Below are 22,510 nucleotides of genomic sequence, written 5' to 3'. Positions count from 1 at the left end.
GAAAAGGAGTAGGCAATGAGTATTGATTGTTTATCGCGGACCAAAAGATGCAGATCTATGGAGATTAGGGCAGTTCACTTGAGGTAGAGAAAGGCTTGTTGTTAAGCCACCATGCATCATTACGACACTTGCTTAACAAAAACAAGCATTTGCAATGCAATAGGTCTCGTATGAAGAAAGTTTGAGCTATTGGTATTGTAAATGACAATTTTTTTATTTATGTGTTGGTTTTAAAAATAGCAAAATGAATAGCTTTGTCATTTCCAATGCCAATAGTTATAATTTTTGCAAATGTGACACCTATAGCATTTGAAATGCAATATGTGTTGTATCTACGTGACTTACATGTAGTGATATTACAAATAACAATGGCTTTTAATTTTTTTTATTAATTAATACTTAAATAAAAGTTATTGTAATTTATAATGGCAATAGCTTAAACTTTTGTAAATAACTTATGAAGATTATGTTCAGTGTATTTTATTGTGACGAAAATCCAAGAACAGAAGTGAAATATTACCATCTTTTTGTGACATTTGTAATGAAGCTTGAAACATGTTTGAACCAGTTATTGTTGAATGGTTTCACAGATTGATGCTGTGGTGGCGCTGAGTGATGTTGTGGTGGCGACGAGTGATGCTGTGGCATTCAGTGATGCTGTGGTGGTGCTGAGTGATGCTGTGGTGATGCGATAGAGTGAGGGCGATGGATAGAGTGAGAGCAATAGATAGATAGAGAGGGGAGATGGAGGGGAGAGAGGGGAGTAAGGAGAGAGGGGAGTGAGGAGAGATGGGAAGGAGAGGGAGGAGAGAGAGGGATTGGAGAGTGAGGAGAGGGGTGAGGGAAGACTGAGGAGAGAGGGGAGAGTGAGGATAGAGGGACTGGAGAGAGGGAGGGGAGAGGGGGAGTGAGGAGGGGAAAGTGAGGAGAGAGGGGGGAGAGGAGAGAGGGGAGGGTAGAGAGGGAGGGTAATGGAGAAAGAGGGGGGAGTGAGGAGAGAAGGGGGGGTAGAGAGGAGAATACTGAGGAGAGAGAGGAGAGTGGTGAAAGGGGAGAGTGGTGAAAGGGGTGAGTGGTGAGGGGGAGAGTGATGAGAGAGGATAGAGTGGTGAGAGAGGAGAGAGAGGGGGAGTGAGGATAGTGAGGAGAGGGGAGAGGTTAGAAGAGGGGAAAGGGGATAGGGGAGAGGGAGGAGAGAGGAGAGTGAGAAGAGGAGAGAGAGGAAGGGGAGAGTGGAGGGAGGGGAGAGTGGTTAGAGGGGAGAGTTGTGAGAGGGGAGAGTGAGGAGAGAGGGAGGTGAGAGAGGGAGTGGAGAGTGAGGAGTGGGAAGAGTGGTAAGAGAGGAGAGAGTGGTGTGAGAGGAGAGAGTGGTGTGAGAGGAGAGAGTGGGGAGAGTGAGGATAGTGAGGAGAGGGGAGATTGAAGTGAGAGGGAGGTGAGAGAGGGAGGGGAGAGTGGTGAGAGATGGGAGAGTGGTGAGAGGGGGGAGTGATGAGAGAGGATAAAGTGGTGAGAGAGGAGAGAGTGGGGGAGTGAGGATAGTGAGGAGAGGGGGATAGTGAGAAGAGGGGAGAGTGAGGAGAGGGGAGACCTAGAGAGGAGAGGGGAGAGGGAGGGTAGTGAGGAGGAGAGAGGGGAGGGAGGAGGGAAGAGAGGGGCGAGAGGAGGGGAGAGTGGTGAGAGGGGATAGTGGTGAGAGGAGAGTAGTGAGAGGGGAGAGTGGTGAGAGGAGAGTGGTGAGAGGGGAGAGTGGTGAGAGTGGTGGGAGGGGACAGAGTGGAGAGTGGTGAGAGGGGGGATGGAAGGGCTTCGCTGGGATGGAAGGGCATGTTCTTCACTTTGCACAGAAAATACGTTCATAATCCGTTCCTAAAGTTGTCACAGTATCTGTTTTTTCTCTGCTGAAATGATTTAGCGGTCTCGTTTTTCGTCTCTTACAAATGGAAAATATCAATGACAGCATCTGTCGAAAGCTAAAAAAGAAAGTCGTTTTAGGCCCTACAATTTAAAAGTGATGTATAACATACTTTTCATCGGTAAGGGAGATGGCCGTAGCAGGGTCAAGCAAACAAGGCCACCTCTGTTATTACAGCTGTGCTTGTTGCCTGCCGTGGCTTTTGTCCACACAAAGGTGCGTTTTCATGACATGTCAGAGGCCTGTGCGGGGTGGGCGCAACGACGGCACCTCAAATACGCAGTGCAAAACATGGACCGTTTTAAAACCCTTACATCGGGAAATTATAGAATTTAAGAACAAATCAGGACAGGGTACGCAATTTGAAATTTGTAGCCATGCCTAAGAGAAACGATAAACCCGGCGCATGACAGAATTCCTAAACAGTGCGGAACACAGACAAACAAGCAGTCCGATTAATCGAGATCCATGTAGGCATGACAAAACCAAACCGAGGAAACCGGTCACCATGAGAGTTTTTGCAAAACTAGCAATTCTTTATGCAAAACAGACACTCTTGTGTCAGAACTGCAGCAAGCAAGCAGTCTCCACGAGCTGACCTCTGTATTTCGGAACCTATTTCTCCAAGCATGCCTGTACCTCTATTACCGTGCCCTGCTCCATGACTCTCAATTAGTCGCTGTATTATTGTAGGTGATGTCCTAGCTTTCCAGGACACTTTTCAGTTCTATGAAGGACACAGACGAGGATTAGGCTCGTCTTTCTTTATTAGCACAGCAGCATTCTTAAAGAAATTCCCCTACAACACCAATAAATCAAAGTGTGGCTCCACTTTGACCACTCTGCAGTAAAAAAAACAAGTGAGGCATTTAGTGTGGGACGCGGGTAGTTATTAAGGGTATTTGGCAATGGGTGGTGAGACTGCATGCTTACCTCCCATCCGCTAGTGCTCACATAAGAGAGTTTTAGAGAAACAACCCTGGCACTCGTAAACTCTCTTAGTGAAAAAAGCGGAGGCAAAATGAAATTAAAAGCGGCCGCGAAATGAAATTAAAAGCGGCCGGGAAATGCTCTCACCATTGCGGGGGGCGTATTCCTTTGAAGTGTGAAGCAGGGGGCGGGGGAGCGGATCCCTTTGAAGTCTGGAGCACGGGGCTGATGCCAAGGCTCGAGCATATGGGATGTAAAAAAATAAGTCTTTGGAGTGGCATTGCGCAGAGGGGGATGGGAGAGAGCATTCCTTTGAGATCTGAAGCTCTCGGCATTGCTGTGGCGGGTCTGATGCGATGATGCGAGGCGGCTCGGGGAGCAAATGGCAAGCTCGTGCATGGGCTCATGCACTCTGCGTAATCCGCCTGCCAAAGCCCCTTGGTCAGCTTTCCTGATCCACCTCTATATGTCAAGCTGCAATGCTTGCGCATTGGCAGGTCTCGACTTAATTAGGAATCCAGGAGTACTGGCTTGGACCTCTTCTGTGGGGAGTTGAGTAAATACGAGTTACGAGTCTGCACACACACAGCGCAGTGGCAGTAGTTATAGTTAGGTCAGAGTTTCCATAGGAAGAGTGTTTTCGTATCACTAATAACTTAAGTCCCGTTTGACTTAAGGTTAAAAGTAACATTATAGTTAGGTGTTGAAATGCTACATAAACTAATGTTAAATAACCAAAACAAACACTAATATTTAACAACTATAACCCTAACTAGAACTTGAGCCCCCGCCATGCACTGCTTATGACCCCATATATTACATCACAACTGACAATATTGATGACACCATACAGACATTCTGACACCGTACTAGTGAGTGTGTTGACATTAAGTAATTCAACATGCTTGACAATTTTCTATTATCACCTTAAAGACTTCAGATTGATCCAGGTTTTAAGTCCAGAGGTTGACAAGTATAGGTTTGCTTCTGTAGGGCTCCATGGGCTCAACGCTAAGAAGATTAGTCAAATACACTGCACACGTTCTGGAGATGGGCATCACAGCTGCAACCTTAGGGTCATGCCTACAGCACTAGAATGAGATAAACCACCTCTACGTGGGACACCCCTCCATTTTATATTATTCAATGATCTGTAATGCCTGAAAATCTTTAGTTAAGTTCTGGAAATAAATATGCACAGCTTATAAAATGTCTCTAGAACACTGTGTCACAACTACTTAACTTGGGCCAGAAATCCAGATTTTTAATGAATTGGCAACAGCTACTTTGGCCTTTTTCACAGATTTTCTTTTGAATGGGCTTAAAGCCACAACCTACTTTCAAATATACCCCTGTCACCCACGTGAGGTGCACTCAGCTATTACCTTTTTCAACATGGAGTAATTCTTCCATCTGAACTTCAGCGATTTGAAAAGCATGCACAATATAGTTTTTAAAACGCACATTTACACTTGTCTCTTGGGCTTACACTATTTTCATGCTATTGACTTCCACATGTACATTCAGTAACTGTATGCTGCATATGACTATGATGTCATCAGTGATGTCATTAGTAATGCTGTTTGAGAGGTCAAAAGTGATCTCATCAATGATGTAATTTAACATATCATGATTGAAGTAATATGTGGGGGCATAAGCAGAGTATGATGGGGGCACATGTAATGGTTAGATCAGTAAATTATACCTGGTGAACTTCAGGTTTGTTTTTTGTTCCTTTTTACCTTATTTCAACACCCAAGTAAGAGAAAGCGAAAGAGAGAGATAGGTTTGGGGTGATTCGTCAAGCAGGGGCCATGAAAAAGGGGAGTGGGGGTTCCCAAAACACGATTTCCCCATGTAAATTCCCACAGGATTTTCGACAGGACTACAGCCCAAACCGCTGAACGGAATTACACCACGTTTGACAGAAATCTAGATCTTGGTCAGAAAGTGCTCTTTGTTTTTCGGTGTAAATCTGTTGAGTAGTTTTGGAGTTCTTTAAGAAAAAAGATTTATGTATATATTGAGAGCGGATCCACGCGCCAACAGCAAAGCTGCGATTGTCTGGCTGGAACCTTAGCAAAAAGTTGACGCCGCCATTTTGTGAATTGGGACATGGGTTTCGGGGTGGGGCAATAAAGTGTAAATAGGGTATGAGGGATCAGGATAGGTGTATCCTGACCCCATGGGACTAATGTAGGGGTCTGTGGGGGGCCCCTCTTGGGAAGGAAATTGCCCAAAAACATTGTATTTTTGCCGCAGGAGGATCCACCACGCCGGTTAGCGCGCACCCACCGTGTGAATCGGTGGAGATCTGCGGATCCAGAGCCCAATTAAAACAAGCATTGGCACAGTCAATAGGCCTTGCTGTTTGGACTAATAGGCTTTACTAATGCTGGGCAGCATAGACTAAAAAAGCTACTTAAAAAAATTGATATTCACATTTTATTTTCTCTTCGCTCAACAGGAAAAGCTTTGACACAGCTGTTTTGGGTATTAAAAATAATTCGTTTTCAGGCAAGCAAATCTGATTTTGCACCCCCTGCTTTTATTGCATTTTCACTAAATTGCTACGTTCCTAATTATTTTCAAAATAATGTGCTAAATCCACAGACCAAGAATTATAAACAGGCCCTGATTTTCACAAGAGGATATTCTTCTCGTTTGCTGGAACTACCCCAGCGTATTTCCGTTTGTGCGACGTGAAGTTGTTGCATGGTAGTGCTGTTTAACTGCAAGGAAATACATCTGTCATTTGTTTTTGGTTCTGGCAGGCCGCGCCACGGCCATAAATGAAAGATAAAGAGAGAGGCAGAGACTGGGGCATTGAAAGAGGCAGACACCATCAGTGGAAGAGAGAGAGCGGAAAAGCAGAAAAGAGGCAGACACAGGTGCAGTGAAAAAGACAGAGATTCTGTGGCACAGAGAGAGGCAGAGACAAGGTATGGAAAGATAGTGATGAAAAGTTCCTGGAAATGATAGAGGCAGACAGCAGAAAAGACCACCAGAGACAGAGAAAGAAAGATGCCATGGAAATCAAAGTCGAGTCTGAGAGGTTTGCACTGCTTCCGCAGTCTGTAATGGCAGATCTGCTAACATCGGGGTGGCACAAACAGAGCTTCAGGCCCTAATGATACCTTTAATGGCCCTGCCCTGGGTACCACAGGTACCACATTCCAGTGACTTACAAGCGGGTTAAAGTCCTTGCCAATTGGGGTTACCAATTCACATGTAGCAGTTTTTGGGAGAGAGCAGAGCCTCTGGGGTCTGGTTAGCAGGTCAAAGCCATCAGCATTGGGAAAAAAGTGTGGGGTTGCAGGGGTGACCTTACAATAAGGGCACTGTCCTACATCATCCTTTAACCATAATAGATCTGATTGATAACCTCGCCAACCTCGGACTGAAGCAACTTGTCACAATGCCCACCCACTCCGCCGGCCACACGCTCGACCCCTTCTTCTCCTCAAGCCCGTACGTCTCCATCAGCCACACCACCGAACTCCTCTGGACCGACCACCGCTGCATCCACTTCGCCTTCCTGAAACCCACCACACACCACCGCACCCAACAGATCCCCCGCCGCTGCTAGAGCAAAATCCCCGGAGACCAACTACACGCAAACCTCGCACTCAGCCCACCCACCGAACCCTCGAACACAGACGACACTGCCCACAGCCTCAGACACTGGATCGAGGACTGCGCCAACACCCTAGCCCCGCTGAAGAAACCCCCCTCCCCCCACAGAGACACCAGGAAGAGGGCCAGCTTGTTCACCCCAGAACTCCTAGCCTCCAAGCAAGCCTGCCGGAAACTAGAGAAGAAATGGCACAGTGAACAAACTCCGGACAGCCACGCAGGACACAAGGATACCATCCGCAACCACCACCACCTCATCAGGGTGGTGGCTAGCCTGGGCCAGCGTGAGCATTGATGACACCATCAAGACCATGCGCTCAATCTACTCCGGCTCTCCATCAGACCCATTCCCGCACCACGTCTTCAACAGAGCAAGCAGCTCCATCACACCCCACCTGCACCACGTCATCAATCTCCCCCTCAAGACCACAACCTTCCCAGAGATCTGAAAACACGCCGAGATCAACGCCCTACTCAAAAAACCTAAGGCAGACCCAAGAGACCTCAAGAACTTCCGGCCCATCTCTCTGCTTCCCTTCCCGGCCAAGGTCATCAGGAAAACCGTCAACACACAGCTAACCCGATTCCTTGAAGAAAACAGAATCCTGGACCCTTCCCAGTCCGGGTTCCGGAGCAACCACAGCACTGAGACTGCCCGCATCGCCGCCACCGATGACATCAGGACCCTGCTGGACAGTGGCGAGACCACATCACTCATCCTCCTAGACCTCTCTGCCACCTTCAACACCATCTGCCACCGCACACTACGCGCACGCCTCCACGCCGCCGGGATCCTAGACAAGGCTCTGGATTGGACCACCTCCTTCCTCTCCAGCAGAACCCAGAGCGTCCGCCTCCCCCCAGCCTCCGAGATCATCTGTGGCATACCCCAGGGATCCTCCCTCAGCCCGACACTGTTCAACATTTACATGGCCCCGCTCGCACACGTAGCACGACCTCAACATAATATCCTACGCCGATGACACTCAGCTGATCCTACCCTCACCAAGGACTCCATAACCGCCAAAGCAAACCTCCACGAAGGAATGAAGGCCTTCGCCGACTGGATGAAGACCAGCCGTCTGAAGTTGAACTCAGACAAGACGGAGGTCCTCATCCTCAGCTCCAACCTTTCAACCTGGGACGACTCCTGGTGGCCAACGGCACAGGGGGCAGCCCCGACACCCATCGACCACGCATGCAACCTGGGAATCATCCTCGACTGAACGCTCTCAATGACCAAGCAAGTCAACGCCATCTTCTCCTCCTGCCTCAACACCCTCCGCATGCTCTGCAAGATCAACAGATGGATCCCGACAGATACAAGAAAGACAGTCCTCCAGGCCCTCGTCAGCAGCAGACTCAACTACCGAAACGCCCTCTACGCGGGAGGCCCCACCAAGCTCATCAAACTACTACAACGCATCCAAAACGCCTCGGCACGACTAATCCTCGACGTAACACACCACGGCCACATCACCCCCCACCTGAGAAACCTGCACTGGCTCCCTGTCAACTAGAGGATATCCTTCAAGCTCCTCAACCACGCACACAAGGCACTCTACAAGACTGGCCAAGCCTACCTCAACAGACGGCTCTCCTTCTACATCCCCCACTGCCAGCTTACCTCCAACGACCTCTCACTCGCCACCGTCCCGCGCATCTGAAGAACAACCACCGGTGGGAGATCCTTCTCCGACCTCGCCACCAAGACATGGAACACCCTCCCACTGAGCATACGACAGACCCAAGACCTGCTGACCTTCAGGAGGATACTCAAGACCTGGCTGTTCGATTAGTAGCACCCCACCCGACCCCCCAGCAGACCCCTCGCAGGTATGTAGTGCGCTTTAAAAATGATTGATTGATTGATTGATAATAGATGAAATGACAACACTTGTTAGAGCAAACATCTTCTCAAAATTGGATATGAAGGCAGATGATGACATTTGTAGTTCCTGATGGAATAAATCAGTATTACACAATGCCATTTGGTCTGGCCCCTCCAGCAGCCATGTTTCAAAGAAGGATGGCAGAGGAGGTGAATGGTCTCTCTGAAGTTTTGGTGTTCCAAAACAATGCTTTAATTTTCGGCAAAGATTTAGATAACCATATGCGTACACTTGGAATATCTTGAGAGCCTTCCTGAAAAGAGGTTTGAGATTTAAAAAAAAAAGATAAATGTATGATTGGATGAATAATTTGGGCATGTGGTTTCAGCTAAAGAGATTTCACTATGGCCTGGCCTGTTGACAGTCACTAAAATACCTGTTCCAAAACACTGTGACCAACAACTTGAGTTTAAGGGATTTGTGGGAGGGATGGGCGGAAATAGAAGCTTTGAGGCTTTAGGAGTTTATCAATTGTTCTGGTTTATTTGTAGTTTGTAGAGAAAATCATGAGTTCTTCTTGAGCTGCTGTCCTGGCGGGTGATCGGAGAGTCTCTTCTGGTGTGTGTTCCTGTATCCTGGTGATTCCGGACATCCCCTTTGACTGTCTGTCCCCCAGATGGCTTGAAAGTAAAAGAACAAAAAAAGGACAACGAGACTCAGGTTCTCGGAAAATTACTAGGTCAGGAGATGGGAAAGTGCCCGTCACCACACCACGTTGTGCATGAAGTGGGGGCTAACGCCTATTTAATACGGCCCTGGGCTTAATGGCACCCCGTGTAGGTAATTCAAGCCGAGTCACTCAGGAGTTATAGGAAGAGAATCACCAGAGACGAGTAATAGCCCAAGACATCGGTAAACGGTGAAAGAAAAATAAAGGCAGACACCAAGGAAATATCCTCATGAAAGAAAAGACAATATGTGGCTTACTTTGGTGCAGTACAACCACCCTAGACTTCCTCCCTGTACCTCAATATGCTCTCCCCTTCTAGCTTGGTGCAGTACAACCACCCTTTGACTTCCTCCCTGTACCTCAATATGCTCTCCCCTTCTAGCTTGGTGCAGTACAACAACCCCTAGACTTCCTTCCTGTACCTCAATATGCTCTCCCCTTCTAGCTTGGTGCAGTACAACCACCCTTTGACTTCCTCCCAGTACCTCAATATGCTCTCCCCTTCTAGCTTGCTGCAGTACAACCACCCCTTGACTTCCTCCCTGTACCTCAATATGCTTTCCCTTCTAGCTTGGTGCAGTACAACCACCCCTTGACCTTCTCCCTGTACCTCAATATGCTCTCCCCTTCTAGCTTTGTGCAGTACAACCACCCCTTGACTTCCTCCCTGTACCTCAATATGCTCTCCCTTCTAGCTTGGTGCAGTACAACCACCCCTTGACTTCCTCCCTGTACCTCAATATGCCCTCCCCTTCTAGCTTGGTGCCCTCACTTTGCCCGGTTCGCTCACTGTCCAACGTTTACGCACCTCCTGGGGTTGTTGGGGATCCACCAATCCTCGCTCCACTCCTCTACTTCCTCCGGGTTATCATTGCCGTCGTCGTCCCGTTTTCTCAACGTCTCTTCCCTCTTTTCTCCTCAGGCATCCTGCTGCACACTCCAGCCTCCTCCTCATCGGGTCTCTCCGCGTCTTCAGTCTTTGCCTTTTCTTTTCTTGTCGGCCTTCCTGATTGGTCCTTCTCTGTAAAGCCACCTCCTTCTCCGTAAAGCCACCTCCTCATTGGGTCTCTCCGCGTCTTCCATCTCAGTCTTTTCTTGTTCTTGTCGGGCTTCATGATTGGTCCTTCTCCGTAAAGCCACCTCCTCATTGGGTCTCTCCGCGTCTTCCGTCTCCACCATTTTCTTTTCTTGTCGGCATTCCTGATTGGTCCTTCTCCGTAAAGCCACCTCCTTCTTCCTGCAAGGTGAGGTCTGGTGCAACAGGTTAACCCTTGCCGCCCCCTGGTTTTCGGTGGCATCTCCGGTTTCCATGACTGGTAACGGGGGTTCAGGGCCCTACTCTCGGGGTCCTCCTCACAGGAATGTATGAATTTTATTCAAAATGTACTGAAAATGTTGCGGTGATTGCTGAACCACTTCACAACCTTTTCAATAAGAAGGTTTTATTTATCTGGGGTTGGGGACAGGAGGTTGCATTTGCAGAGATTAGTGGAAAACTGCTCAATGCAGCACTTCTGAGTCCATATCTACCAGGCAATGAGTGCTCTATCACTGATGATACTGGTAGCATTGGCAATGGCGCTGTAGTGGCTCAAGGCAAAGGAAATCAGGAATGTGCAATGGCATCACACACACTGCGACCACATGAATGTAAACACTTGACCATTGAGCGTGGGATGTCGGACTACGCATGGGCAACTGAAAAGTTTAAGTCATCCTTGTGTGGGAACAAGTTCAGAATATGAACTGATAATCAACCTCTTTTGAATGGTAATAATGTGAACACCAGCAGGCTACTGCCAGGTTGGTGAGGTTAAGTTTAAAACTTTTGAAACATAATTTTGAGGTCGAACACACTGCAGGAGAGAGGAACAAAAATACTTATTGCTTGCCCCGACTGCCCTGAGGGCAGGAAGATGTGGAACATAAGAACAAAAAGAATGACTGTGAAGATGTGGAATGTATTGCTGCAAGTATTTGTTGGCCGGGTAAAGACTGTGTGTGGGGGCAAAAGTATAGAAAGACATTGGATGAAGATTCTATTTTACTGAAAGTGATTCATTTCATGAGGAAAGAATGGCCCAATGAAAAACGATTTGTTGTGTGAACTGCAGACTGATGGCCAAGTTCATTCTGTCAGGGGGGAGCCATGAAGGACATTTAGGTGTGATATCTAGCAACAAACGACTGACAATGCAATACTGGTAGCCTGCCATGGACAGGGATGTGGAAAAACTCATTGGAGAGAGTTACCAGTTGTTTGCAAAATGATAAAAGGATGATATACAGAGTTCTGCATACGACAGAAGTGGGTTTTCCTGTGGGGCAATGAATGTAATGATTTTTTAGGTCTGTTTCAGATGCTTCCTGTACATCAGAAATTTGACATTGTGCTTGTGGAGTACATGTCAAATTGGTTGAAAGTATGATTTGTACATGGAAGTGAGGGTTTTCTGTGTGAATTGGTTTCGGATAATGGTGTACAATTTGTCTTGAGGGAGATGAAGCAGTATTTGGATGGAACTTGATTCAAGATAAATGTGTTAGTCGTCATCACCCACAGAGTAATGGCCAAGCAGAGAGGATGAACAGATTGGTCAATCAGGGTTTTTTCATGGCCGGTATCAAAGTGGAAGATGCTTCAAGGGCTATGCTTTCAGCTTATCGCAACACACTGCATGGGACCATTTTGTGCTGAGAGGCGGAAATTTGTATGATTTGGTCCTAGTAATGTGCACTGAAATGTCCAAAGAGGGACTGAGACACAATAGCTATATAAAGAAGGAAGAAAGATTAATTGGGCTTCAAAAGATACATATGATGCTGTAAAGCTATTGTTCGCACAGACATGATCACGGAGCCAATAATCTTATGCAATCATAGTACTCTGGAATTACTGAGGGAATCAGATGCCAAATCCCCACAATAATTCAACATATCTCAGAGCAATCACCATTTACTTCACCCACCCTCCAGAAGAGTTTCTTTTATCGCTGATATTGCGGACTTAGAGGGAGGAAAAAGTGAGGGAAATGTAATAGGAGACATTATGGAGACACGGCTGAGGCCTTATAATGGGGCCCATATTAGATAAAATAAACATAAGATAATATATCACCCAATCCTGTATACTGTAATACAACTAACCCAGCTTGATATTCAGACCACCTTGTACTGTGCACCTAACCCTACAGACAACACTTAATCTTGAACCTCCCTTGACCTTGTACGTTGTTCTACACAATGTAGTATGATATGATACAGCCCGCCCTCTCTGACCTGCAGGCTCCCCATGTCTATTTACAAGTACCTACACACCACAGAAAAATGACCACTTCTTATCGAAGGCTCAGGGGTGCCGCGGGTCTTACCCTCCCCATTCCACCACTACAGACCTGACTTACAGATCATTTGTCCTCTTCACACTGCCTTCCTCCCCTTCTAAGCGTCAGACCCTGACTGACCCAGAAATCCTCTTATATTCTGAACACTGGAACATCACATAGACCCAGTCCCATCTCTAAAGTGCTTTAGTCTGCACTAGCAACAAAAAAGGGCAATGTTACTCTTGGTGAATAAGACCTCACTTACATCTCACACTTAGGGGATGGTGAGTATCGGGTACTTCGATTGAAATCACAGATTCTGCCACTAATTCCTCAGAGGTCCTGAGTCCGAAAAGGGGCTTCTCATGCGCGGACCAGAATTCAGGTAATTTTTCATGTGCAGAGTTCCATTTCTTAGCCTATCACTGAACGGGAAGGAGAAACTCCTTTGCAAAAATAAAGGCGATACCAGTTACATGACCGATTCTAGTGTACTCAAGGCCCTCCCCAAAGATACCAGTCCACACAACTCAGATTAGGCCCCCTGCAGGTCTTACTAAAAATCTGGAAAGATCCACTTTGGAGATATTTTATGTTACATTCCCTCAGAAATGTACAAGTTACTCGCCATTCTGCATGTTAATTCAGTACGAACCAAATACCTGGGATGGCTTTGAGCAGCAATCCATCTGCGTCTGTATTTCTTCTCTCCAGTGGGTCTCTAGCGATAGCTCCATCAGTATCAGCAGCATTCTGTGGCAGGAATGATGAGGCTCCAGATGGGCCCTGCACATCAGCACATGTCGGTTGTAGGTCAGAGTTCTCATCTCGGTTCTCAGGGCCCAGTGGTTCTTGCTTGTAGTTCTGATCGTAGTCCTCAGGACTCAGTGGTTCTAGCTTGTAGTTCTGATTGTAGTCCTCAGGACTCGGTGGTTCTAGCTTGTAGTTCTGATCGTAGTCCTCAGGACTCGGTGGTTCTAGCTTATAGCCGCGATCTGGACTGGGTGCCTCAAGGTGCATTGGTTCGGTCTTGCAGTTCTGATGTGGTTCATGTGCATCAGAGAGCATCTGCTGCAGGCAGGTGATGTGCTGTAGATTCTGGTCTTCTTGAAATGCTGGGTGTCTGCAGACGTTTTGCCGTTGACCGTCGCCATCAAACCACAACAACTCTTGCTTCAGGTGTTCAATTGGTCCCTCCCCATCTGGGAGCACTGGTTTTCTGCAGGGGTTTCGCTGTGGCTCATGTCCCTCATGAAACAGTGGTTGCAGGCAGACGTTCTGTTGTGCGCCCCAACTATCTGCATACAATGGTTCCTTCTTCACGTGCTCCTCTTGTTCGTGTTCCTCTGGTTCTCGTTGTATGCACTGGTCCAACTGTGGTTCCTGCCCGTCATCAAACACTGGTGGAAGACGAAGGCTTGGCTCACTTGGGATGACTTGAACATCTGGAGGAGGGCCCCTGGAGACAGTACCGTCCTGCCGTGGTCCAGGGCCAGCCGGAGACAGAGGTTGGAGGCACTGGCTCTGCTTTGGTTCATGCCCACGAGGAGACAGAGATTGAAGACACTGATTCGGCTGTGGATCACGACCAGGTGAAGATGTAGATTGAAGGCATGGGTTCACCTCCTTGGCCCCGAGTGAAAGATTGATCGGAGGGGACCTGCTGAGAGGACAATCTCTAACCACTACGGGACCGGCCATCTCCAAAGACAAACCCCCATTTACAAGGTGATCTAGACCCTTTGCTATCCAGATTTGATCCATAAGCCCAGCGACTCTTGACGGCACGTCCTCTAGGGTATTCTGCAATTTGTCCAGTTTGGCTTCCAACTGCTCCAACATAGATAAAAGGATCATGTTAGGTGCGTTCCCCGATAGCGGTTCCATCTCACAGTCCCTCTGAGCATCAGTTTGGGATCTTGAAGAAGGCACATTATGGATAGGAAAAGAAGGGAGTGTGGCTCTTACGGGTTCAGGTGAACACTGCACTTCTCCTATTTGTCTTGGAACCGGCCTTTTCTCCATTCTGGAATTCTGATGTTCAAGTCCTCAAGTGTCTGTGAAGGGAAGAACATAGAAAAGACAACACATTATCACAGGACAATTAGGTCAAAATACTCCTTCCTGTCTCATCACACGTTGTTTAAGCTTTAAAAAAAAAAAATATTCAGTCCAGCTAATGGCTCGAAAGAACTAAATTGTCTCAAGAGCTGGAGAGGATCTACCCTGCTCAAGGTCAAGCCTGTCCTCGAGGACATCAGGAGTTACCCTGCTACACATCTAAACCCGCTCAGTGCTGCCCTCACGTGATATGGTGAGATTTCATGCAGGTCCGCTCTGCCCTGCCAGAGAGGACTCCCTATCCAGAGCTGATCTGTTAAGCTTCAAAATGTATCAGTATGACCTCATCAAACCTAACCCTATAATTTAACGGACTTATTATGTTTTTGTAATTCTTTATTTTTTTTTAATTAAAACTTGGTAAGCATTACCTTAATAGATATTCTCTATGAAATTGAGCATTGAGGAATAATAGATTTAAGGTCCCAGATAAAAATACAAATGTGCTTGTCAGAAGCTACCTAGGCCACGTAATCTCTGCTGATGGGGTCTGCCCCTAAAATGAATCAATTAAAGACACACAGGAAATACCTAGATCCATAAAGAAAGAAGAGGCACTCACGTTTTGGGTGAGAAACATTCTATTCTCAGTTTGTACCTAATTTTCTTGTGCCATGTGAGCCCTGCTGAGGAAGGGTGCACACTACGTGTGGAGTAGGGAATATGAGAAGAATTTGCAGAAGTTAAGGAGAGTCTTGTGAATGCTCACAGTCTGAATAGTTTTGCCCCATTGCGTTGTTACGGACGCCAGAGACAAGGGCCCAGGAGTGGAACTGAAACAGCGGCATGATCGGAAAGCAAGTCATGATTGCCTTTGCATTTAGGGCTTTGCTTGAGGCTGAATGTAGACATTCCAGAAGGAGGCCTTGGCCATGCTTTGGGCTCTCAAAATAAACATTCTTGTGGAGTGTAGGAAACTGTAAGTAGAGGATGTTCGACTAGTCCAAACTGGACCCAACCTATGCTGCTGCTACAAGGTGCCTGCTTTCTAATGTCAAATAAGGGGCAAACTCTTTCTGGCGTTTAATATGATACATGCACAATGACATGACTCACAGACCTTGCCAGACCGAGAAAGCACTGTTGATCTTTACTTTCAAGCTCTACATATTTTGAGCAAAGAGTGAAAGAGCGCCCATCTCCGAAGGCTAGTAGGCATCAAGCCATTAATCATTATGACAATTAATAAGCAGAACTTTTGTCTTCTCAGTGTTTCACTTTAGTTTATTGCAACCCAGCCTCTGCTATAGACAGGCAGGGTTTGGTGGAATGTGAGCTGAGGGGAGAGTTAACTGTCTAAACACAGCAAGATCTGGGTGTCGTCAGAACACATAAATGCTCTAACACCTTTCTCAAGTAAAGCTTCAGCAAGCGGGATTACATAGCTAGTGATCACATGGGGCGAGATTGAGGACCCATGAGTCACTCTGGAATTGCATGCAATATGTTGGACGAAAAGTTGCCCAATCTGGCGATACATGTTCAGCCTGTAAAGAATGATATGAACCTCTTTTAGGGCCTAGCACCCGATGCCCAAAGCCTCAACATGCCTCAACAAGATGGAGTACTCAACTGTGGGACGACAGCAGAGAGATCTAATGAGAACAAAGCATTGGCTCCTGCTCCCATTTCAGCTCATCCATAATCGGTAGAGGCACTGTCTTTGTATTGTGTGATGGCCGAAATCATGCCCTAGTTTCCTTGAGAAAGTGGTTTTGCTACAAACCTTTACACGAGCTAAGAGCAAAAGAAAGTAACGATATTGGTAATAACTTTTTTTAAACCAAGGAATCTGCTCCTAGCTTCCAGAACAAGGGATTCACAGGGGTGTCTTTAAGAGGGGCAGGAACCATACCATTAACAAATAAGTGGGGAGTAATGGCAGAGGTACTGGACCAACTTAGAGGTTCAGATGTTTGAAATTTGTTACAGGATTGACGTTGTTCAGCTAGCCAGATCTAGCCACCTCAAAAGGAAGTTGCAGAAGTCTCAGGGTATAAAGTGGAGAGCTCCCTGTGTCAAATAATTCTAGGTGCTGAAGTGGTCTCTACCAGGGGGAGGGTATGTGAATCAATCTCCCCATTAAGGTTTTAATTTTGTTGTGTCGCACAGTTGGCGCAACAGTGTGAAAGTGAATTATAAATTGAAAGTTGCTGTGAAGCTGACATACAAAGGGACACAGATGAGTTGGAAAACTAGATGAAGTCATTGTAGGAGGCGACAAACAAACAGATTCTCTGAGCTAGAGCAATAACCCCGCCACATAACTTAGTAGGGGAAAATAAATATAATATTTCAGTAAAGGAGGAGGCCTTAGAGAAGAGGTCCTGAAGGAATAACATCAGGATCGAGGAGTATATATGCGCAAAGAAGGGGAAGACAAGTAAACATGTTAGAGAAATGTTGCATACAATCCTCAACCAGAGATGAAAAGGCTTGAGAATGACAAGGCTATGCCACTATGAACGTTTGGAGACAGCTGCTTATCACCTCCCCTCCCCCCCTGGACTCACCTCCTCTCTACACCCTGGACTCACCTCCCCTCTCCACCCCCTGGACTCACCTCCTCTCAACACGCCTGGACTCACCCCCCCTTTCACCAGGACTCACCTTCTCTCTACACCCCTGGACTCACCTCCCCTCTACACCCCTGGACTAACCTCCCCTCTACACCCCTGGACTCACCTCCCCTCTACACCCCTGGACTCACCTCCCCTCTACACCCCTGGACTCACCTCCTCTCTCCCCCCTGGACTCACTTCCCCTCTACACCCCTGGACTCACCTCCTCTCTACATCCCTGGACTCACTTCCTCTCTACATCCCTGGACTCACCTCCCCCCTCCCCCCTGGACTCACCCACTCCCCCCTGGACTCACCTCCCCTCTACACCCCTGGACTCACCTCCCCTCTTCACTCCTGGACTCACCTCCCCTCTTCACCCCTGAACTCACCTCCCCTCCCCCCTGGACTCACCTCCCCTCTACACCCCTGGACTCACCTCCTCTCTACACCCCTGGACTCACCTCCTCTACACTCCTGGACTCACCTCCTCTACACCCCTGGACTCACACCCCCCCCCCCTCTGGACTGACCTCCCCTCTACACCCCTGAACTCACCTCCTCTCTACACCCCTGGACTCACCTCTTCTCTACAACCCTGGACTCACCTCCCCTCTACACCCCCGGACTCACCTCCTCTCTACACCCCTGGACTCACCTCCCCTCTCCCCCTGGACTCACCTCCCCTCTACATCCCTGGACTCACCTCCCCTCTACATCCCTGGACTCACCTCCCCTCTACCCCTGGACTCACCTCCCCTCTACACGCCTGGACTCACCTCCCCTCTACACCCCTGGACTCACCTCCCCTCTACACCCCTGGACTCACCTCCCCTCTACATCCCCGGACTCACCTCCTCTCTACACCCCTGGACTCACCTCACCCCTGGACTCACTTCCCCCCTACACCCCTGGACTTACCTCCCCCCTATAGTTAAACATGCATGTACATTTTTTAAGTGGTGGATATGTTAATCAGTTATTTGGATTCGGAAGGATAGTAGAAGGATAGAGGAGGAAAAAAGGTTTGTGTTTAGATAGCGCTTGTTACCCCTGATGGGGTGTTGAAGCGCGCTACTCCGGAAGTCTATAAAGGACTAGTGGTGAATTAATATGGTGAAATGTGAAAGTAATCGGAGTGGTGGATATTAGTCAGTTATTTGGAGTGAGTGGAAGAAAGGTTTGCATTCATATAGCACTTGTTACCCCTGATGGGGTTAACGCATTGAGCCAGAACCATAACTGAACTTTTAACTGTGTCCCTGGGGACTCACATTGATACTAGACAAGGTGTGTCTTGGCTGTACAGCACTTCACAATTCACGCGAGTGTGGGTGTGATCTTGGGTCCTCCGCCAATGATTAGCATTGTGCTGCTCTGATGTCAGCGAGCTCATTTGTCACCGTACTGTCTGGCCACTGTGATAGGCGCACGCCACGTCCTCATCGTGGTCGGCGCACGCCCAAGCCACAAAAAACACACACGCTTAATAGTAGCCCAAAAATTTGCCCCCCGCCAGGCATGGGTTTTTCCCTCCCAATTGGAAAAAATGTCACCGAATATGGCAACACTATCTGTAACTCTTGAACAGATTCACTTCCGGGTGACCGGAGGCAGCTCCGCGCGGAGGATGTTTAAAGCCTCTTTGTTTTCTGAAAGTAATATTACACCGACACATTCCTTCTTCTGGGTCAATCGCGGCAGAGTCAGCACCAGCAGCGGAAGCCGGGGGGAGCATTTGTCTCAGGACAACATTACCCCGCCCCCTCCCTCTCACAATGTCTGCTTCCGGGTCCGAGGTGGCAGAGTCTCCTCTAGTACCGGATCCTGCTGAGCTCCTCAGGCAGAACAGTGTCTGGGTCAGCGGGGGTAAAGTCATCACCAGCAGTGGAGCCCAGCCTCGCCCCCTCTCTTCCTGTGACCCCTTTGTTTGGCACCTCTGCGCTTTCTTTTGACAGAGGGAGTCTGAGGGTTCGTTATCGAATGAGTATTGACTTTTTCTGGAGAAAAAAAGAGGGGTTCCCGGATGACTTGCTTTAGGTACGGATGGGGCACCTGATTGTTTGTTTCCCTCATCAACATTGGCATATACAGTTTGGCATAGCAGATTAAGTTCATCCAGTAGGGTCTGCTACCATCATAGGGGATTGGCAACTATGTGTGGCTTCTATTAAAGGAATTTGTTCAACTCTCTCTAATTCACAATCAATGTCCGATGTTACCCTAGTTAGGTAGTTGTCCAGAGTCCCCTTCCGAGGCCCCCCCTGGGAGAAAACATTTTTTAAAACTTCTTTACCAGTCATAATGTGGATTGTTTAAGTGGTAAGAACAAACTCCTGCGCTAGACCAACGTGTTACGTGGTAACCGCGGTAGTCTTTGAGCGTTAGCCAAAGTGTTCGAGGCAGTTACTGTTCGGGGTCTAAAAGGTCTGAAAGGTGTACCTCTTTTTTCCAGCAGTAAGCAGGCAAGGAACAAGTGAGGTGGCCCTGCCCTGCCTCTTCCGGCCTCTGAGGGTCCACAGAGGGCCCGCCCTTTCCCCGCATCCGCGACGCGGAGGGAGCTTCCTCAATTTAAGCGCCTCCGGGCGCGCTAATCCTCGGGATGCGTGGGCGGTGCAGGATGTTGTCCCAGGGCTTGCTGGGAGCTGTAGTTCCCCCCAACTGCGGCCGTGAAGCTGGAAACAACGGCGGCAGGGGGAACGAGCAGCGTCAGAGCCCCAGCAGCAGGTGAGGGAAGGTGTGTCCGCCTGCTCCCCTCCTTAGCCCGGTATGATTTGAAAACAGATCCCCCTTGGTTGTCAAGATATACAACAATGTCCTGTAACATGTTCTGAGCACCCAAATGTTTCACAAGCTCCTCCAAATGGAACGGAAAGGAAATAGTTATAGAGCCGCAGAAAAATCAGAGCGCTCTTAAAGTACCAAGGAACAGAACCAAAAGAAACAAGTCAAAGAAACTCAGTTAATCCACTGAGCTTACCGGACCTCCGAGGAAAGAGTTACTGAGAAGGGCGTAAAAACTCAGTGTCCTGCAAGCCTCCGGGAAGAACTGCCCTTGCCCTCTACTGCCGGTAAAGAATGTCTTGAAACACATGCGTTCACGCTCAGCCGAGCGAACGCTTCCAATCCAGGGGAGGTGGGGGTGGGGGGGGGGGGAGTGGGCGATGGGGGGGCTTGAGAAGAGCCCGAATACAACAGCAGGAAAAAAACGTAACTTTCGCGTCTCAGCCGAGAGCGCGGTGAAATCCGGCACCAAACGACAGGCCAGGAGTTGCAGAGCGCACCTCTAGCTCAGTAAAGAGAGTTAATTGTTTTATGGGCAGACAAAAGTAGCCATGATCTCCCTACAGCAGCATCCTGCCTTTAGCAAACTCATTAACTGTGTAAAATGTCATCGCATCATCACACGTAACATACTGAGTTGGGGTTTGCACAACCGTAATGTGACTGACGGATTGTGGTTCTAACCATAACTTGCAAATTTCAGGAGTTTGTTTGGCTTTAAGTCTTAACCATATATGCATTTTACCCTTGTTTTTAAGTGAATTTCTGATGTTTTATTTAAAGACCCATTCAGGTGTTTTAACTAGGCCATCTACAACTTCACTTTAACCATATTCAGTGGAAATATATAGGGATAAAGTACCCCCTTATGCACCTTCTAAGGATATTGCAAGTCAACAAGGTGTTCCATAACCATAAAGAGGAACGAGGAAGGCAGAGTTCCTTTATAAAGTTAGGGAACACTGAGGTGACTTGCAATAATCTTATGATATTCACCAGGTGGTACTTTATCCCGTATAATACATGGTCACACCATCACCTTTCCCACAAAACCTTGGTGCGTAGCTCCTACATATGCAACAGCTAACATGTTTGCAAACATGAAGAATGAACATAAAAGTTCCTCTCCCCCTCGCTGCCCCTCTACCCCTCTCTGCCCCTCGCCCCCCTCTCACCCCTCGCCCCCCCTCTCTGCCCCTTGCACTCCCTCTCTGCCCCTCGCCCCCCTCTCTGCCCCTCGCCCCCTCTTACCCCCTCTCTGCGCCCCTCCCCCTCTCACCCCCCTCTCTGCCCCTTGCACTCCCTCTCTGCCCCTCGCCCCCCTCTCTGCGCCTCTCCCCCTCTCACCCCCCTCGCCCCCCTCTCTGCCCCATGTGCCCCCTCTCTGTTCCTCGCCCCCTCTCTGCCCCCGCCCCCCCTCTGCCCCCCCCCCCCCCCCCCCCTCTGTCCCCCCCCTCTCAGTCTCACACTCTCTCTTCACCCCTCGCCCCCTCTCTGCCCCTCCTTCTCCCGCCTCCTCTCCTTCTCCCCACTCTTCCTCCTCCTCTCCCCATCTCACCCCCCCCTCTGCCCCTCCTCTCAGTCTCACCCTCTCTCTCCGTTCCCTCTCGCCCTCTCCCCCATCGCAGTCTTCCCCCCTCCTCTCTCCCTTGCTCCCCTTCTCCCCCCTCTGCCCCCTCCCCTCTCCTCTCCCCCCTCGCCCCTTCCTCTACCCCCTCCTCCTCCCTCCTCTCCCCCCTCTCCCCCCCCCTCGCCCCCCCTCTGTCCTTTAAGTCTCACCCTCTCTCCTCTCTCAGGGGTCTCTTCTCTTCTCCTTCGCTGTTGGAAACTAATGAACGGTTTCACTTCCGGGTCACCCGGGGCAGAGTCGGCAGAAGAAACGGAGCCGATGGAGCTCTCCTCAGGCCTGAGAGGTGAACAGTGTCCGGGTAAATGGGGGCAGCGTCAGCACCAGCAGCGGAGGCTGAATGGAGCCTCCTCTCAGGATACCATAAGCCCCGCCCCACCCCTCTCCATAATGTCTGCTTCCGGGGCAGCGTCGTCAGAGTCAGCGTCTGTACCGGATGTTGATGAGCTCTCCTCAGGCGTGTGAGTATGATAGTGTCTGGGTCACGAAGGGCAGAGTCAGCACTAGCAGCGAGTCCCAGCCTCTTGCAGAGGAGAGTGGCCTTGAGGGTCTGTCTGTCTGTCCAGGGGGGAGGAGCCCTGAGGGCCTGTCTGTCTGTCCAGTGGAAGGAGGAGCCCTGAGGATCTGTCTCTCTGTCCAGAGGAAGGAGGAGCCCTGAGGTTCTGTCTGTCTGTCCAGTGGAAGGAGGAATCCTGAGGGTCTGTCTGTTTGTCCCGTGGAAGGAGGAGCCCTGGCTGCAGTTACCTTCAGTTTCAATTGTAGACACTGCAGGGGTAAGTGAGCCTCTCACAACCATCGTACAACCTAAGAGGTGTGAATACAGCCTGGGGGTGTACTTACCTCACACCGTCATCAGGGGTTGCAGTGGGCAGGTGTACTGATCTCACACCATCATCAGGGTGGCAGGTGTACTGACCTCACACCATCATCAGGGGGGAGGGGGACAGGTGTACTGACCTCACACCATCATCAGGGCGTACAGGGGGAAGGTGTACCGACATCACACCATCATCAGGGGTGCAGGTGGAAGGTGTACTGCCCTCACACC

At 48.9% G+C, this 22,510-nt stretch overlaps 1 protein-coding gene across 1 annotated transcript in view; it reads right to left on the bottom strand.

Annotated features, from left to right (window-relative positions):
* The window catches only part of LOC144757994 (uncharacterized), a 37,410-nt gene extending 15,685 nt beyond the window's left edge, over positions 1 to 21,725 (bottom strand). Inside the window, exons 1-3 of the mRNA XM_078646406.1 lie at positions 21,615 to 21,725; positions 13,993 to 14,426; positions 13,032 to 13,944 (exon numbers count right to left, since the gene is read on the bottom strand). Of these exons, the coding sequence (XP_078502532.1) occupies positions 13,032 to 13,944; positions 13,993 to 14,394 (1,315 nt within the window). The 5' untranslated portion in view covers positions 14,395 to 14,426; positions 21,615 to 21,725. The remainder of the gene's footprint in view (positions 1 to 13,031; positions 13,945 to 13,992; positions 14,427 to 21,614) is intronic.
* Between the last annotated feature and the right edge of the window lie 785 nt (positions 21,726 to 22,510).

The sequence above is a fragment of the Lissotriton helveticus genome, chromosome 1_1, assembly GCF_964261635.1.
Source record: "Lissotriton helveticus chromosome 1_1, aLisHel1.1, whole genome shotgun sequence".
NCBI lineage: Eukaryota > Metazoa > Chordata > Amphibia > Caudata > Salamandridae > Lissotriton > Lissotriton helveticus.
Note: the sequence above shows the minus strand (reverse complement) of the source record. Positions and strands in the feature narration are given on the sequence as shown.